The 20070-nt window shown below is 36.3% G+C and overlaps 1 protein-coding gene across 10 annotated transcripts in view; it reads left to right on the top strand.

Annotated features, from left to right (window-relative positions):
- CNOT10 (CCR4-NOT transcription complex subunit 10) overlaps positions 1-20070 on the top strand; it is a 77726-nt gene that overhangs the window by 42012 nt on the left and 15644 nt on the right. For 5 of the 10 annotated variants that reach the window (XR_011426996.1, XR_011426994.1, XM_070238061.1 and 2 more), the window contains 5 exons: positions 4686-4835; positions 6161-6363; positions 9531-9652; positions 11392-11568; positions 12510-12587. Coding sequence is in view for 6 of the 10 variants with exons in the window: in XM_070238061.1 (XP_070094162.1) it covers positions 4686-4835; positions 6161-6363; positions 9531-9652; positions 11392-11568; positions 12510-12587 (730 nt within the window). In the remaining 4 variants the exon portion in view is untranslated. Of the gene's footprint in view, positions 1-4685; positions 4836-6160; positions 6364-9530; positions 9653-11391; positions 11569-12506; positions 12588-20070 lie in introns of all 10 variants that reach the window. The other 5 variants (XR_011426995.1, XR_288566.4, XM_070238063.1 and 2 more) reach the window with 1 other exon arrangement.

The following is a 20070-nucleotide window of genomic DNA, read 5'->3' as shown; positions in this document are numbered from 1 at the left end:
AGGAAGACTGGCCCTGAGCTAACATCGTGCCCATCTTCCTCTACTTTATATGTGGGATGCCTGCCACAACATAGCTTGACAAGTGGTGCATAGGTCCACACCTGGGATCTGAATGGCGAACTTAACTGCTGCACTACCAGGCCAGCCCCTACTCTGTGTCTTTTGATTGGAGAATTCAGTCTGCTTACGTTTAGAGTGATTATCGACATATGAGGGCTTAATACTGCCATTTTATCTCGTTTTTGATTGTTCTGTATTTCCATTATTTCTTTTCCCTTGTATCTCTGACTGCCATTTCAATTTGGTGGTTTTCTGTGATGGTTTTCTCAGTTTTCTCTTTGCTTATACTTTGCGACTCTGCTCTTATTTTTTGTTTAGTGGTTACCATGTTTAGAGGTTTGTATAAAAGATCTCCTAGATGAGATAGTCCATTTTCTGATAGCCTCTTATCTCCATTAGCCTAAGCAAGTTCCATCCCTCTGAGTTATTGTTTTCACAAATTATTCTTTTTTGTGTTGTGAATTTGTGAGTAAATTAAGTGTTTATAGTTATTTTTGATGCTTTCCTTCCCTTTATCTTTTTTGTTACAATTGTTTGCTAACCTGTTCTGATAGAGAGCTGTAATTTTCTCCTTTTTTTTAAGATTTTATTTTTTCCTTTTTGTCCCCAAAGCCCCCTGGTACGTAGTTGTATACTTTTAGTTGTGGGTCCTTCTACTTTTGGCATGTGGGATGCCGACTCAGCTTGGCCTGATGAGCAGTGCCATGTCCACACCCACGATTCGAGCCAGTGAAACCCTGGGCCATTGAAACGGAGCATGCAAACTTAACCACTTGGCCATGGGGCCGGCCCCAAGCTGCAATTTTCTGATTTTGTCCGTCTATTTATCTCCTTGCTCAAAACTTTGAAAACCTTTGTCTTTTTGTTTCAGGTAGGAGGGCTTCCTTTATCATTTATTATAAGGGAGGGATAGTGGCAATGAGCTCCCTCAGCTTTTGTTTACCTGGGAAAGCTTTTATTTCTCCATTGTATCTGAAGGATAGTTTTGCTGGATAGAGTATTCTTGGCTGCAAGTTTTTGTCTTTCAGTATTCTGAGTATATCATTCCATTCTCTCCTGGCCTGTACGGTTTCTGCTGAGAAATCCACTGAGAGCCTGATGGAGTTCCTCTGTAGGTTATATTCTTTTGCCTGCTGACCTTAATATTTTTCTTTGTCATTGGCTTTTGCCAGTTTTAATATTGTATGCCTTGGAGAAGGTCTTTCTGTATTGATGTAATTAGGAGTTTGATGGGCTTCCTGTAGTTTAAGTCTAGTTTCTTCCCCAGGTTTAGTAACTTCTCGACTATTATTTCTCTGAACAAGCTCTCTGGTCTTTTCTCCCTTTCTTCTCCCTCTGGAATACCTGAAATCCTTATATTGCTTTTCCTAGTTGAGTCAGATATTTCTTGAAGAATTTCATGTTTTAAAAATTTTAGTTCTCTCTTCCCATCTACCTGAAGCTTTTCTGTATTTCTATTCTCTAATTCACTAATTCTGTCCTCTATAATATCAGTCTATTTTTTATGCTTACTAGATTTTTTCTGTCTCATTAACTGTGTTCTTCATGTCCACAAGTTCTGTTTGGTGGTTTTTTTTAGAGTTTCAGTCTCTTTGGTGAAGTATTCTTTCTGCTCATTAATTTTATTCCAGAGCTCATTGAACTGTCTATTTTCTTATAACTCATTTAGTTTCTTTATGACAGCTATTTTGAATTCTCTCATTTAGGTTGTAATCTTCTGTGGCTTCAGGATTGGTTTCTGGAGATTTGTCATTTTCCTTCTGCTCTGAAGTATTACTGTAGCTCTTCATGGTGTTGATGAACTGATCCTTTGCTGGCACATTTGTGGTTTCAGGTTGCAGATTCCACCTGCCACTGCTGGGGGTGCAGGGGGGACAGGAGCTGTGTTTTCTGATCCTTCCCCATGTGCTGTAGTTGTGCTGGTAGGGCCACCCTGAGTTTGCACGGGCTGGCCATAGCTGCTCAGCAGGTTGCACTCATGTGGGCGGGACCTCTGCACTTGGAGGGCGAGTCACTCGTGCAGTGCTGCTGTGCTAGGTGGGGGGGTGCATTTTCTATTGCACAGGTTGGTGCTGTCCTAGTGCTTGAGGGCAGTGCAGCTGAGCTGCAGCACTAGGCAGGAGGGGTGCCTATGCAGGGGTGCCTATGCTGCCACTCGGTGGGGATCGTTCCCACAGGCTGGGCTGCCCCCACCTCTGCTTTGAGTTGCACTGGGCCACTGTGTGAGGACCTGAGACCTGCATCACTGCTGCCAGGGCGGGGCGGGTTCACCTAGTTCCACTGCTTTCTGGGGATCCAGTCCAACCACCTTCAGATGTGTGGCTGCCTGGATCTCTCAGGCATCCTGTTATGCTGTGTAGGGAATCCTCTGTTGGTTAAAGAATGTCTGTTCAGTTATAACTTAGAGGGGAAGGACACAGGGGACCACTTAGTCTGCCATGGTGCTGACATCACTTCTCTTTTTGTATTTTAATACCAGCTTAGAAATTGTGTCTGGGGCATAAGGTCCCATGGGCTTTTGCCTTTTGACGTGAGCTCTTTTAAGGAAACGAGATGATAATGTTTTTATGTTTCCCTTTTCTCCCATAAAAGCAGTGAAGAATATAATGATTTATTTAGAACATTAACTATATCAAAAATCTTGCTTAAAGTTAGGAAGATAATTACTGTTATCCATTCTTACCTCTATTTAGAAAGATTTAACGAATTGCTTGATAGTAGTGGTAAAATGAAAGGTAAAATTTGCAGCTGTCATTTAAGTTCACATCATTGCTGTTTTATGGGGAGGAAGGAGGAAAATCAATTTGTTTAGGGCATGAGGCTAAACTATTGAAAATCTTTTACACCAGGTTTAAAATGCAAAGGATGAATAAGGTTTTAATTCATTTTGTTTCAGATTCTATTTGGGTACATGCATGGAACACACGTGCAAACATACTCAAACTTTATTCCGTTTAGCCCGTCAGTTCAGTGGAGTCACAGAGGATGGAGAAAGGCAATTGTTCCATTATAATTCTCTTAGGTATTCTGTTTGTTCTGAGTACCCATTTTTAATTCTGCTAGATTTTTATTTTAGGTGGTTTTATTGTCATAGTTTCCTCTCAGAGGCCCACTAACACCCAAACACTGAAATGATCCCTCAGACTAGAAAGATAATATGCTATGAGAAGATTTTGCTTAGGATTGCCTTCATGCTGATTTCAAGATTGATATTATCAGCTTCTAAAATGGAGTCAGGAGCAGGTCATGTAGTTGACCAGTTAACAGTTATGATAATTTAATAAGAAAGATTTTCATATAGTTATGTATTTTATATATTGATGTTTTTCCTAGTTACTAATTTTAAAATATTTAATTTGCTTTCTATATATAAAATTAATTTTGCTGCTGATAAAATATGCTTATTAGAGAACATTTGAGGATAGAATTTTTCTTACTTGTTCTATGTTCAATGCCACTATCTAGAAGCAACCTCCTTTAAACATTTCAGTGTATTTCCTACTACTTTTTATCCTAAGCATAGTTTTCCTCCTTTTTTAAATATTATAATTGCTTAATTTTAAAATACATCAGAAGCTAACCTTTAGTTTTTAGTGTTAAGCATTGAATATCCTGATTATTAATTTTGTCAATCCAGTCAAGCATTTTATATCATTGAGGAAAAGATGGACTATCTGTAAATTGTTTTGGAATGCTTGGGAAGCCGTTTAGAAAAGGAAAACTAAAGCTTTCATTACACCAAAATAAAATCCAGAAAGATGAAGGATGAAAAGGTAAAAATAAAATCACAAAAGCAACAAAAGAAAACTTGGATGAACCTTTTAATTTTGTGGTAGGGAAGCCTTGATTAAACATTATCCAAAATTTAAGAACCATAAAGCTTAGAAAAGATTACTAAATTTGACCAGGTAAAAATGTAAAACTGGGACTGGCCCGGTGGCACAGCTGTTCAGTTCACACATTCTGCTTCGGTGGCCCAGGGTTTGCCAGTTTGGATCCTGGGTGCACATGGCACCGCTTGTCAAGCCATGCTGTGGTAGGAGTCCCACATATAAAGTAGAGGAAGATGGGCACGGATGTTAGCTCAGGACACTAATCTTCCAAAAAAAAAAAAAGTGTGAACCAAACGAACAGTGGAGACTTACAGTTTAACAACCAACAGCAGGGTTTTATATATTCTATTTTATATATTTTTTCTTTTCTTCATTTAATATATTTTAACTATTTCCATATATACATGTTTCATTCTTGCCAGTTTCTACATAGTATTTTTTTGTGTGGGTGCAATACATACATATTATATTACAAATAAACATTTTTTGTCTTTGTCATTTTTGAATCATTTGCCTACAATTATTAAAAATTAAATCAAAAAAAGACTAAACAGGCTAACAAAATCAATACGCAGCGTTGGCTTATCACCTTTAGTAAAAGAGATTTTAAAAGAAAAGGAATTTACAAAATGTTCAGATATTTCCTCAATTTTAAATGCCGTATAAACTGTTCTGTGGGGACTGAGTGGAGTTGCGTATAGAATTGCACCATGCTAGGTAAGCGCGATTCTTTATGATGTGCATCAACCGTAAAATGTGTCTGTGGACAAATTTATTTGTGTTTTTTTTCAGGTGAATGCTTACGATGCATGTTCTGGAATAATCTTGGTTGCATCCATTTTGCCATGAGCAAGCACAATTTGGGAATTTTCTACTTTAAAAAGGCTCTACAGGAGAATGACAATGTCTGTGCACAGCTCAGTGCAGGCAACACTGATCCAGGTAAGCCCATTGCTGGGGGACAGTTTGTATTTTACAACTTGAGGAAAGCATGATTTTAAAGAGCAGGCATTTGGTCAAAATGCATGCCGCACGTACCTACATATAAGTAACACTGATCCTGCCCAACAAGTTTGACTCTGGGGATTTTTAGTAGATATTGCTACTTTGAATAGCAAGGTGTTAGGAGTAATTATCAAAGAAATTTAAATTGCTTTCACTTTTTCATGGATTTGAAAATCAGTAATCCCACATGGTAATGTTGTAAAGCAAGATAGTTTGCTAAGATTTCTTGACTGTGCCAAACTAGTTTTATTATAGCTTCTTTTCAAGGTTTCACATGCTATACTGTCAGCAGCATCTGACAATCTTAAAGTAAATTCCTGAAGTTTATTCCTTTCGTATTCATATTATATGAATCCTTAATCTGAAATGCTTAAAATCAAATAATTGTTTAACTTTTTAAAATATAAAAAAACTATTTAATTGATGAAAAGTGTATCCAAGATCACAGGTAGTCTTATTTTATTATGGACTGTGAAACTTTGAATAAGTGAGTGAGTGAACCATAGTCATTGTAGGTATAGTACATTAATTTTTATTTCCATAGTAAAGTCCCTAACATCCTAAGATTAACTGAATACTTCTGGTCAAGAAAGCACGTGACAATAAATTGGTTAACCAAACCGAAACTAAAAAAGAATGGGATCTTTTTACAGGCTCTAAAAATGTGGACAAGTAGTGTAAGGTTGAAAAGGAGTAAGAGGGGGTCCTGCCTCTCTCGTTTTTTTGCTGTGGGAGATTTTGCGCTGAGCTAACATCAAATGCCAATCCTTCTCTTTTTTTTTTTTTTTTTTTAACTTACTTGAGGAAGATTAGCCTTGAGCCAATATTTATTGCCAATCTTCCCATATTTTTTGTATGTGGGACCCCTCCACATCATGGCTGGTGAGTGGAGTAGGTCCGTGCCCAGGATCCGAAACTGTGAACCTGGGCCAACAAAGCAGAGTGTGCAGAACTTGAACCACTCAGCCACCTAGCCAGGTCCTCGTGTCTCTTTTCTTTGCCTTCCTGGAACATTGTTGCCTCAGGAGCTGGCAAATGAGAAGAAACATCACTGACCTCATCAGCACAGGCAACTGAGATGACTTTGGAGAATATTTGTGGGGTTGGGTTTGGAGATCATCATAGTGAGAGCTATTACAACTTCAATTTGGTGTCACTGGTATTAAACAAGGTAGTGTTTAATTACTTAGTGGAATAGATGTCTTCAGTGTAACTGTTATTTTAAATCTAATGATTTATTCTCAACTGATTTTTACCATTAGGCAAAAAATTTTCAGGAAGACCCATGTGTACATTACTAACCAACAAGAGGTATGAGTTGCTGTATAACTGTGGAATTCAGCTTCTTCACATTGGACGGCCTCTTGCTGCCTTTGAGTGTCTGATTGAAGCTGTTCAGGTTTATCATGCAAATCCCCGCCTCTGGCTACGGCTGGCTGAATGCTGCATTGCTGCCAATAAGGGGGTGAGTGCTACTTGGGTATCTTTTTGAACCCACACCCTCCCCCCTACTGTTACATGGAAAGCAAAAAATACTTGGAAACATACAAGACCTCATCCTTTTTGAATTTATAAAGATAGTCTTCTGTTCGTTAACAGTTAGACAAAGAAAATCAGATTCGTAGTCATTTGTTAACGTTGTGGTTCTTGGTAAGTATGGCAACATGTATCAGCAGTCACATTAAGAGTTAAAGCCAGTAAGACGGTCGTATCTGTTGGAACAGCGGTCTGCTAGCTGCTGGGGCACCAGCCATGCCATCTGCTGGCTTGAGAATGCTGTGTGCACCAGGGGATTGGAGAAGGACTGATGAGAACATCATGAGTATGGAAAGAACTGCATTACACTGCGTTTCCTTCAGTGCCTGGGGGCTTTACTCTTGATTCAGTAAGTGGTTTAGAGTTCATGGATTACCAGGCGGTTTCTATCTGACACATTTGTCTACAGTGGCTGAGAAATAGGTCCGTTTACATCCGTGTCCATGCCTAGATTGTCTCCAAATAGCAGTTGGTGGAAGCCTTTTGAACCTCAAGTCAGGAGTAGTCATTGGGAGGTAGGGCAGTGACAGGTTGTATCATTGGAATTACCAGACATCTGTCCCACCCCATTTCCTACCCACCCCGCCCTTGTGTGCTCTTTGGGTCTGTGGAGACTGGGGAGTATGGCTTGAGATTTTGCCTGCCATGCCTGCCGTAGGTGATGTAAGACGTTTAGACTCACCTGCTGCTAAACAGCACTTCCTGAGAAACAACTGCAAGAACAAGGCTTTATGCCTGCAGTTCGAGTACACCACTGGGGAGCAGATGAGTGCTGTCTTTGAAAGGCTGTAATGGTTTATTTCATTGTACTTTTCCTTTTAAAGGACGACTTTCTTATTGGATAATTCTAAAGTTAACTGACAATTCTAGGCAGAATTTACACTTTTTTTTTTAAATAAAAGGATCTCTAGAAATTGCTATTCTCTTTAATCCATCCACGATTTTAAATGTTGAAAGACTTTCTTTTGTACAGTTATTGGAAACCAGAGAATTCCATCTTCCTGGGAGTGGAGACATATAGTAAGGTTTAATATTTTTTTTCCAAGTTGTTTTTAGAAATAGTACTTTTAGGATCATCTTTGTTCTATGGATTTTGTTCGGAGGTTTTTCTCCCCATTTTCTTCTGGAAAGTTCTAAATTTGTAATTTTTAAAAAATGGTAAAGATGACTTGGTTGCCATAACTTGATAGATACCAGGACACTCATAATCTTGCTACCAATAGGAAATTTGCCCAAATAATTGTCTGTATTTGTCCATGCTTCTCATCCTTCTAAAAAGGATGTAAGATGACCTAAAAGGCAGTGAAAACAACCCAAAAACACTCTCAAATAGAATCAGCAAAATCCCAATAAGAGAAATTATAAACTTCAAATAAAATTCCGTGAAATTTCTTTTATTTAGTCAGGACAGAAGGGGTGCTAAACAAAGTAGTTTGTACCTTCAGAAATAAATTTATTTTTTAGTAAAAACCAACTTAATTGTTAAATTGGTGATGCTGAGGACATTATTTTGTCCTGTTTACCTGATGTTGCTTCAGACCTCTTTTGGCAGAAGCAGGGCTTATGCTTACCTGGGTAGTGTATAATATATGAGAAAAGATCCGCTGTGTACACACAGACTCAATGATGGAGAGAATATTTAACCAATTTAAGAGGAATCTATTAAAAATAAAAACATAAAATGTACCATTTACTTTTCTGGAAATGTGCCATTTATTTTTCTGAGTTCCTAAACTAAGATTTGTTGAGTGCTGTTACTGAAAAGGCGTTATAAAATAATGGATATTTTAATTTCATGAGATTCTGTTACATTGACTGATCTGGCACACTTTCTGGCTGTTGGTGTATTATTGAATACACCAATGATTTATTATGATTTACTATTTTGGATTTTTAGTGTCATCCATCATTGTTGTAGTCTGTTGCATCTCCAGATCTAGCTGTCTGGTCAGCTTGCATGGCCTTAAGGATCAGGGAACAGGGTATGGATGAATCGTTATAAATGTATCACCACTACTAGGAAAAGAAGTCAGAGTGGAAGTCCTTCCAGTAATGGTTCAGACTATCCACTTTTTCTTACTTTTCATTAATATTGCTTGGCTGCCTCCTAGACACAAAATTTGTTCCAGTCAGACCAGTTTTGTATGTTTTAAGCATATTTTCTTTTTGAAATGAATATGCAAGTGAATCCTTGTTTTATTAAAAGTCATAGGTAGAAGTGCAACTATAGTAAAGTTACATTAGGGAGCAGTAAGTAACAGTACAGAAACATTGGGTTTAGAGAAGGGCTTTTTGCAGGGCAGAATTTACCTCTGCAAGTTGATATGGATTGGCTCCAGGTTGTTCCCGTATCTGAGAATATGGATAACTTTAAAGATGACTAGTTGGGACTCTACCTGCAAGTAAATCAGAGGCAGAGTGAAGGGGAAAGATAAATGAAATTGGCGCCATCAAGCTCCTATAGTGAGATAATGTAGCCTAGTGAAATATCCTAAAATACTATATATATATTAAATATACACATGTAAGTAGCTTTTCCTATTTTCAGTTTAATGTTTACAGGGTTTTGGGGTTTTAATTTTCTAGAAGGGAAGAATTCTGCCCATGTAAATCTTAATGTATATAGCTTGTTAGAGTTTATATGTTGTTGACGATTTAATTAATACTTTCAATTAAGAAGAAAAAGATCTGTGTTTTAGCAAGTGGAGCTGCTTCTCTTTGCTTTTTCGCTGTGTTTTTGTGGCTCTCTTATTTTCCTCACTCTGATGTCAGAGTGCCCATAATATGCAGCATGGTGCCTGGGGTGTAGAATGTTCTAAATAAATCATCCTAAATAAATGTTTGAGTCATTCTTAAATTGCCTTTTTTCCTTAGAATTACCTCAAACCTCATATTAATAAAATATAGCATATGTCACAGACTTTCAGCCCCATGTACTCTTTAATTCAATACTGAACATATTTTCTTTATCACCAAAAACTTCACATTGATGGATCTTAAGAACTTTCTTAGAGTAATTGGGAAGGTATTAGATCATTTTTCATATCTTGTCTTACAATTCCATTAAATTAATAGGAAATTATGTGTATCTTATAGACTTCTGAACAAGAAACCAAAGGTCTTCCAAGTAAAAAAGGAATTGTACAGTCTATTGTTGGTCAAGGCTATCATCGTAAAATAGTCCTGGCATCACAGTCCATCCAGAATACTGTGTATAAGTAAGTATTTTGCAAAGAAAAAGTGTTTATATTTAATAGTATTTCACATAATGTTTCTTATGTATAAAAATATTCTTTAAGACTTATTATTTCATAGGAGAAACCACTTGTAACCAGGTTTTATTGCTACTTCAGCAAATAGACCCTCATACATAAATCCATAATGAATACTATCTGACAAGTGATTTTGGTTTATTACATCCATGGGTGCCGAACTTGTTGATGGCCTAAGAAACCCTGGTCTAATCAGTGCCATTATTCAGAATGTCCAAAAGAGGGCATCTTAATGTTTTCTTTGTATATAGTTTATCACTGATACTTTTCATTTAGGTATTTTCCCATAGTCTCTAAAGCTAATTCTTAGTATTAGGAGAAAAAAAGTACTAATACATAAAGCAACCAAAGCGATATAAAGCTGTCACATGTAGAACCTTCAGTTGAACAACTTTTGAATATGGACATCTTTATCTTGTGTAAAGATTCCAATTTGGAGTTGCTATTATTTCTATAATAGTAGGCTTTGTAAAAAATTTGCTGTTTTTTTTTTTCTTTTCCAAAAAAATATAATTGTTCACTACCATTTACAAGTTTTTCCAAAGTTTTTTTTGAGGAAGATTGCCCTGAGCTAACATCTGCTGCCAATCCTCCTCTTTTTGCTGAAGAAGACTGGCCCTGAGCTAACAGCCGTGCCTATCTTCCTCTGCTTTGTATGTGGGATGCCTGCCACAGCATGGCTTGACAAGCAGCACGTAGGTCCACACCTAGGATCCGAACCGACAAGCCCTGGGCCGCTGAAGCAGAACGTGCAAAGTTAACCACTGCACCACCAGGCTAGCCCCCAAAGTTTTTAAGTAGTATCTCGCACACAATATTTTGGTCTTAATTTATTTCAACTATAATGCAGATTTTTTTTAAAGACTTGAGCTAAAGCATCATTTTCCTATAATTTCAAAATTATTACTACTTTGCACATTTTTTCCCTAATAAAGCTGACTCAGTTTTGTATTTGATTTGATAATCAATAGAAAGTTATATAAAATCTCAATAAGATTATAAGAGATAATGCTGCTTTTTCAGAACTTATAAATAAGGCATTTTATAAAGTAAAGATAATCAAAACAAGGCTCAAATGTGAAAATCTACTTTCTTTTCTTTTTTCCAATTCTTACTATACCTCTCCTAGCCCGCATTACAATTTTCCTTGTCTGTAACTCCTCTGTTACATTAACATTGATGTCACAGATATCCTTCAAGTTGTCGCTCATCCTTGGTCCCATTCCTAGAGACACGTGTATAATGTATACACAGTCATGTGCAGCATAAGGATGATTTGGTCACCAATGAACCACATATATGATAGAGGTTCCTTAAAGTTAGTAGCAGATAGTGTAAGTGTGTGGTTGGCTATGTCATGTAGGTTTGTTTAAGTATACTCTTTGATGTTTGCACAACGATGAAATCACCTAACAACGCATTTCTCAGAATGTATCCTTGTCGTTAAGCAATGCATGACTGTACTTGCAGTCTATTCCTTTTACATCTTTTTGTGTGTAATATTTAGTGTTTGGATTCTTTAGCATTCTCATAACTTTAGTATAAGCATATAACTGTTTATATTAAAATTTCTACCTATCAAAGGGGAAAGTTGCATTTATAATTATATTGGTTTTACTCCTGATAATAGAAACGTCTTTATTTTTATGTTATTTACTTAACTAATTTGATTTTGTTCTCTTAAGTGACGGGCAGTCCTCAGCCATTCCTGTTGCCAGTATGGAGTTTGCAGCCATTTGTCTCAGAAATGCCTTGTTGCTGTTACCTGAAGAACAGCAAGATCCAAAGCAGGAAAATGGATCTAAAAATAGTAATCAATTAGGTGGGAACACGGAGAGCAGTGAAAGCAGTGAAACTTGCAGGTATTTTCATCCCTCGGGACCTGCTTGGCCAGATCCCTTCAAGACTTCATCAGTAAGCCTGTTTGTCCTTGAGATGAATTCCTCAAATTTTCAGCCTGAATTTCCAAAATTCTCTGTTTTGAATAATTAGAAAGAAAAGGATGAATGTTTAAATATTTCTGAAAGAGAGAAATAAGGTGAAAGCTAAATGAGGAGAGAAGCCTAAAAGAGAAAAGTGGAAAGTAACAACTTTTCATTAACAAGAGGAACAGTTGCCAGAAATCCTGGTGCTATCAGAGACAGCAGTTTTTTACTTTTCTTAAAATAAAAACTTAAACCCTGAAACTTTCCCTTTCTTATTATTCTCTGCCTTTTCACTTAACATTCTGTAAACAACTCACCTCCAGGATATTTCTAGTTTTCTATTATAAATTAAATATTATGCCAATCTATGGAAACTGAAAGAGCTTAAGCAGTAATATGAAAATAAGCACCGTTCTATATAGAAAATTCTTTTTACACATGGCACCTTTAAACTCGTATCCCATCCTAGCATTTTTTCTTAATTATAATAGAAATACTTGTTTATTATAGAAAATTTGAAACAAAATTGTGGGATATTTTTCTCCATCAAAGGGTTATGTTTTACTGTAGTTGATAAAAGGCAATCAGAAGAATGAGAAATGTTTGTGGAAATATTGGAGTGGTTTCCTTTGTGTAGTAGAGATGTTATTTTTAGTTGGAGACTTTTTAAAGCAGAATTGTGTCCTGGGGAAAAAACTAATATATGGTATAGCCTTAACACACAGTGATACCAAGTCACTAAGCGTGTTTCATTGTTTTGACTCTTTTACACTGTTGTCATAAAAAATTGCATGGGAGTGGGGATAGGAAACAAAATTTCACATTTAATCATTTATTTGTTGCTCTTCATAGTTAAGAGTTTCTCTTTATTTTAGCAGTAAAAGCCATGATGGAGATAAATTCATTCCAGCTCCACCTTCTTCTCCATTGAAAAAACAGGAATTAGAAAACTTAAAGTGAGTATCTAAACCAAATTAGCATTGCATTTATTAAAATCAGCAGATTGTTTTAAATCTCCCTTATTCTGTTAGTATTACAAATTACATTGATTGAATGTCAGATGTTAAACCAACCCTTCAATCTTGTGATAGACCCTGCTGGTCAAAATATATCATCTTTTTTGTAAAATTGTTAGGTTTAATTTGTTAATACTTTGTTGGGAATATTTGCTTCTGTGTTCACGAGGAAGGTTGGTCCATGCTTTTCTTTCCTTGTAATGTCTTTGCCAGGTTTTGGGTTCAGTGTTATTCTGAATATATGAGTTGGAAGTGCTTCTTCCTCCTCTTGTTTTCCTTCCTCCTCCTCCATCCTCCTCTGAAAGAGCTTGTATAAGACAGGTATTATTTCTTCCTCAAATGCTTGATAGAGTTCACCAGTGAAACCATCTGGCCTAGGTTTTCTTTGTGGCAAATTTTTGGTAATGAATTCAAATTCTTCAATAGATGAGTGCTATTCAGATTTTCTAGTTCATCTCTGTCAGTTTGGGTAAGTTATATTTTTGTGTACATTATAAGCCCCATTATTTTTGCTTTGAACAGTCATAGGTATGTTAAAGAAATTAAAAGGAACAGAGTAGTCCTTTATGTTTGGCCATATAATTACCATTTCCTGATGATTCTAGTTTCCATAAGGTATCATTTCTCTTCAGTCTGAAGATCTCCTTTCAGCATTTCTTATAGCACAGGTCTTAGTTTTCCTATGTCTATTGTTGTTTTTAATCTGAAATTGTCTTTATTTCATCTTCATTCTTGGAGGATATTTTCACTGAATATAGAATTCTAGGTTGGTAGTGGGGTTTTGTTGTTATTGTCTTTTTCCTTTCAGTCAGCTCTCAGGATGTCACTGCACTGTCTTCTGGCCTCCATTGTTTCTAATTAGAAGTTGAGTCATTGTATTGTAGGTGCCACTTTTCTCTCAAGATAGATTGTCTCTCTTTGTTTTTCAGCACTTAGACTATGATGAGTGTAAATGTGATTTTCTTTGTTTTTAATCTTGCTTGGGGTTAGCTGACTTTCTTATTTATAAATTTATCTTTCAACGAATTTGGGGTATTTTTGACCATTATTTCTTCCTATGCTTTTTGGAACTGGGCTTAATGGTATGGCATTACTTTTAAGAATGATTTCAATAATAGGACTGCAAATTAAAATAGAAAGAAAGAGCCATTATTTCTTATGTTTTTGCCTATTAAGTTATGAAAAATTGACAAGAGTACAGCTAAAACATTTCTATATTGCTGGTAGTATTGTAAATTGATGCATTACTTTTGGAAAGCATTTCATTTATTCACATTTTTTCCAACAAACATTAGTGGTAGTCTTGTGCGAAGTGCAGGGGAATCAGAGGTAAAAGAAAAAGCATTGCCTTCAAAAGCAGATGGCAGACACTTAGGAGAAAATTATATTGTTTAGTAGGTTAGTTATTAGGTGGTGAGATTTGGGGGCATCTCTTTTCTTTTTGTGATAATTTTATCAACCTGGTAAGTGGAAAGTGACCTCACTTTAAAACTTTACATTTCTTTCAGTCCGCTCAAGGTACTCAATCTGATGCCAAGGTTTAGCGATTGCCTGTATTTCTTTCTTTTTCTGTGAACCACCTATTTGTAGAATTTACTATTTTTATATTGGGTTTTTCATCCTTTTCGTTTTTCTGAATTCTTATATATTAAGGAAACTGGGCTTTATCCATTTGTCTTGTGATATTGTTTATGATGTTTAGTTGTAAAGCAGAATTTCATTTTTTAAGTATCATATTTATCAATCTTCTTTACTTTTTTTCCATTTCATGCAATGTTTAAAAAGATTTTCTTGCCTTCAAGGTTTTAAAAATAATGTACCCATGTTTTCTTCTAGCACTTCACTGTCACACTATCACAACCAACAGTATCACAACTACTAATCTAAATTTTTGCTTCATCTACAATTTAGCATGGAGTAGAACTATAAAATGCTAAGATTTTATGTCTGAACAGTTTAACGTTACATTTTTATAAAATAACATGTATATATTTCTTTTTTGCATAAAAAAAAATCTGAAGGGATCTATGTCAAAACCTTCATAGTGGTTGTATCCCTAAATGGTAGGTTAACTTATGATACTTATTTTTTTATTGGATATCTAGTTTTTTTCTAGATTTTTAAAAATGAAGTTCTTCATTAATATTAGTGATACCCCTCCTTATATACTTAATGTCTGTGGAAGAAAGACTAGCCAGCACTCGTGCCCATTTCTGATCATGCATCGTCAGATGAGTGTGTTCATGGCAGGGCATTGCTGTCAGTGAGCTCAGGGCTCCAGGCACCCTGCTCAGCAAAGCTACAGTTTTTTAATTCTTTTTTTTTTTCCGAGGAAGATTAGCCCTGAGCTAACATCTGCCAATCCTCCTCTTTTTTCTGAGGAAGACTGGCCCTGAGCTAACATCCGTGCCCATCATCCTCTGCTTTATATGTGGGATGCCTACCACAGCATGGCTTGCCATGTAGTGCAATGTGGGCACCTGGGATCCGAACCGGCAAACCCCAGGCTGCCGAAGCGGAATGTGTGCGCTTAACACCGCCACCGGGCTGGCCCCAAAGCTACAGTTTTTTATCTCTTTGTTGTATTTCATTCTGTCAAAGTTTGTCGTAAATTCCCGCTTTGCAGTAATACCCTCTCTAACCTGGGTTTTATATATATCTCCTGTTGTCAAGAGGAAAGAATTAATCCTCTGATTATGTGGAGGAAAATGTTAAATCTCAAATTTAGTTAGAATTGAGGAGTGGGTCATTTAAGGTTTTGAAAGCAGTGGTTTGGTTTTTTTAAACTTGACGAAAGTAATTAAATGTTTTTCTCAGTTATATTAAAATTTCTTGAGTTCTTATTTCTTGTATGAGTAATAAGATAGCCAGAAAATGAAAGTACTGACAAATTACCGGTGAAACAATGGCAAAAGCAAAATTTACTGAAGAATGTTACTGTTGAGTGAAATAAAATTGAATTTTTAAAAAGCAGTCAAATTCCAACCATGTAACTAAAATAAACTCACTTTGCTAAATTTTGGTCCTGAGTGGAAATGTTTAAAAACAAAGCAAATGAAGTAAAACTACACTGGCCTAGGTATAAAACGAGCTGGCAGGGAAGGGTGGGTTGTTAGCGTTCAGCCAGGACAATATTTGGGAAGATGCTTTGACTTGCCAAAAAATGTACCATTTCCCCCCAATATGCCTAAGGGTTTCTAGAGATGTATCTTTTTATGGAGCCACCTATATTTCTTATAAATCTAAGGGTTCATCTATTTTTAGTAGGTTATTTTATGTGGGGGAAATTCAAGTAGTACAAAAGGTTATATAGTGTAACGTGTATCTTGTCCCCGCCCAGCCCTCTGTTTCCTCTCCCCGGAGGGGCTGCCACTCACCAGTTTCTTAGATGCCCTGCCTATCCCAGCATATGTTTATATGGCGTTTATGACACTAGCAATTGCATAGTGTCCACTCTGCTCTATACCTTACTTTTCCTGTTTGACAATACGTCTTTAGAGGTTGTTCCATGTGGATACAAAGCTCTATTTCATTCTTTCTAATGGGTGCGTAGAATTGCAGTATATGAACATGACGTGACTTATTTAATATTCCTTTATATTTAGCTGTTTATAATGTGTTCAATTTTTGCTATTACAAATAAGGCTGCAATGAATATTATTGTATACAGTTTTTAAGGGGACTCCTTAATGAAGAAGATATTTGAAACAAGTTTTAACTTGATTTAATTTTTACAAATGGTCTTGAATGAGTGCTGATCTTAGGGTTACTTTATTCCTATGATTTAAGAAGTATGTGATCCCATAATGGCCGAACAGCTGCAGAGTTGTGTGATTTAACTTTACCTTCTGGAAATGGCATTAAAGAGAAAGGTAGGTGCAGGTGGCATACTGCCTCTCAGAGAGTTGTGTACCTTTCATGGCACAATTGTTTACTTTGCGCATGTCCTAGTAGGAGGATTGGTGATTTTCAGAGAAAGTAAAATTACTTCCCTATTTTTGTGGAAGGGGGCAAAGGGTCGCCATAGGGAATTCCATCATCATAAGGTGAGGCAAAGATGGGTTTGCTGGTATATATTAACCTTTTTTTTCTTATGGAGCAGATGGGAGAAAGGAAATGGAACAAGATGGAAAGAGCCTTAGGGTAGATTTATAAAAAGAACTGCTATGCAAGACAGGAGTAATGGTAATGTGGAGACAAATGGTGCAGGGAAGGAGTCATAAAAGATTTGTGTCATAATTTTCAAAGCTCTGAAAGCTCACAATGCAGTTGGGTGTGTTAAAGGGCGGGTCTGTGGCAGAAGCCAGCTGTCTTCTATAGAAGGAAGGATCCTGAGCACATTGGTTCTCTGTTAAGATCATGGAATTCTTAGAGACTTTATTTATTTTTGACCTGAATTCTTTTGTGTGATTGGAAATGTGTGTGACTAGTGTATAGTTTAGCTTTTATGGACTATTATATTTGACCCCTTGTGCTCTGTAATACCCAAGGCACCAATGCAAAACCTCATTTCCTATTTCCAGCATAACTAATATGCACTAAATTATCATGACTGTCCTAATGGCCACTTCTTATGGTCTGGGTTCACAGCCTCTTGAGTTTTTCAGTTTTTTTTGTTTGTACATAAATGAAGATGAGTCAAAAAAATATCATTCTGACCAAGTTACAGGTATGTTTTCAGAAGGCACATGACATCTGAAGCAATTGAGAGATTCTATATTAAAATCAAGGTAGCTTTCAGGAAAATATTCTCACAATTAAAAGAAAAATTTGTTCCCAAATCAGTAAAATGTCTGAGAAATCAACTAAGTAGTTTAATTGTGAGGCTCAGATGAACTTAGGTACTGATGTAATGGATCAGGAAAGGTATGCGTGTAATGAGACTATTAGAACATTGCTTCAGTTCCTGAACCACTCAAAGCTCTGCAAAGCCGTCTTTTTCATTCAATTAGGAGAACACACACACACACACACATTCTGCAGCACTGAATTCAGTAAATGCTCTGACTTTACATTTTGTAAATAAACAGTGATTCTATTTCTAGGTATTTACCCAAAGGAAGCAAAAATTTGTCCACACAGCTCTATCATGATAGATAAAACTAGAAATAGCCTAGATATCCATCAATGGGAGAATGGATAACTAAATTGCAGTCCACTCTGTATACTGGAATACTACTGAGCTATAAAAAGGAACAAATTAGTGATGCAAAAGTCAACATGATTTGAATCTCAAAACATTTTGTGTTTCTTCTTTTACTCAGTATAAGGTGTGTACAGTATGATTCATTTCTATGACAGGCAAAACTACAAAAATAATTCATGTTGATAGAACAGCAATTGGGGGGATTGACTAGAAGGAGTCTTTCTGGGGTGATAGAAATGTTCTGGATCTTAACTGAGCTGGTGGTTACATGTATATATTCAAACTCATCAAACTGTACACTTAAAATGATGTATTTTAGTGTATATAAATGATATCTCACTTAAAATTTTAAGATATTTTGAAATTTTGCAAAATTAATATTCTAAATATATTTTGGGGGGAAATGCAGTGTAGCCACTTATGATTGATAAATGGTCAGTTTCCCTTACATATCATTTATGAGGTGGCGTGACATGGAAAACTTGGTTTCTTAACTAAAAAAAGTACTCCTCTACTTGTATTTCACATATATTTCTTAGACCCTAAGGCTGCAGTATACAATACCAGATCCACTGCTCAGATGTGGCTACTGAGCACAGGAAATGTTGATGGTAAAAGGTGCACTGTCTAAGTATATGCTACACACCAGATTTCAGAACTTACTACCAAAACAAGTAAATGTGTTGATAATTTTTTCTATTGATTATACGTTGAAATGACATTTTAGGTATATTGGATTAATTTAAGTATATTAAAATTAATTCATTTCACCTATTTCTATTTTTTTTAATATGTGTACTAGAAAATTTAAAATCACAGTTATGGCTCCAGTTATATTTCTCTTGGGCAGCGCTGCTCTAAGGCTTTAGAACTGTGTTTGAAGTGTTTGTATTTGTTGATACATGGTTTCTACAAATTTATAATATTGTAACTATGCCACTTTTCTCACATGCCACAAATTTTAGCTGAATATTTCTCCAGAAGAATTTTTCTCTTTAAAAGGCTAGTGTCCAAATGAATCTTAGAATGTAGACGTTTGAGCAGAATTGCTATTTTGGCCATGTTTTGATTTAAATATTAATGTTGCCACATGCATTTGGGAGATAATGGTTTTCTTTTTCTTTTTCTTTGTTTCAGTGTATTTTTATTTTATTTTAATTTCTTTGAGGAAGATTAGCCCTGAGCTAACATCTGCCACCAATCCTCCTCTTTTTTTGAGGAAGACTGGCCCTGAGCTAACATCCGTGCCCATCTTCCTCTACTTTATTTGTGGTACGCCTGCCACAGCATGGCTTGCCAAGCGGTGCGTAGGTCCACACCCGGGATCTGAACTGGCAAACCCCAGGCCGCCGAAGCAGAATGTGCAAACTTAACTGCTCTGCCACCGGGCTGCCCCGATAATAGTTTTCTTATACAGTGATTGGTGATACTATAAGGGTATACTTTCAAGAAATTTCTTATTTTAAAAAAAAGTCAAACGTTTATTGACGTCAACTGATATCTTATATATTTTTTTAAATTTTTTTCTATTGAGTTCATAATGGTTTACATCATTGTGAAATTTCAGTTGTACGTTATTTCTTGTTTGTCACCACGTAAGTGTTCCCCTTCACCACCTCTGCCTATCTCCCACCCCCCTTCCCCTGGTAACACTGAACTGTTTCCTTTGTCCATATGTTTGTTTATATTCCACATATGAGTGAAATCATAGGGTGTTTATCTTTCTCAGTCTGGCTTATTTTGCTTAGCATAATACCCTCCAAATCCATCCATTTTTTGCAAATGGGATGATTTTGTCTTTTTTTCTGGCTGAGTAGTATTCCATTGTGTATATATCCCTCATCTTCTTTATCCAATCATTGGTCAATGGCCACTTGGATTGCTTCCATGTCTTGGCTATTGTGAACAGTGCTGCAATGAACATAGGGGTGCATATGTTACTTTAGATTGTTGATTTCAAGTTGTTTGGGTACATACCCAGTAGTGGGTTAGCTGGGTCATATGGTATTTCTATTTTTAGTTTTTTCAGGAATCTCCATACTGTTTTCGCTTGTGGCTGCACCAGTTTGAATTCCCACCAGCAGTGTGTGAGGGGTCCCTTTTCTCCACATTCTCTCTTGATATCTTATATTTTTAAAGCTGCTTTATTGAGATAAAACTCACAAACCTTACAATTCACTCATAAAATGTACAATCCAGTGGTTTTTAGTGTATTCACAGATATATGCAACCCTCACCACAGTCAATTTTAGAATATTTTCGTCACCTCCAAAAGAA

This window comes from Equus caballus, chromosome 16 (genome assembly GCF_041296265.1).
Source record: "Equus caballus isolate H_3958 breed thoroughbred chromosome 16, TB-T2T, whole genome shotgun sequence".
NCBI lineage: Eukaryota > Metazoa > Chordata > Mammalia > Perissodactyla > Equidae > Equus > Equus caballus.
This window is presented reverse-complemented; position numbering and strand designations above follow the sequence as displayed.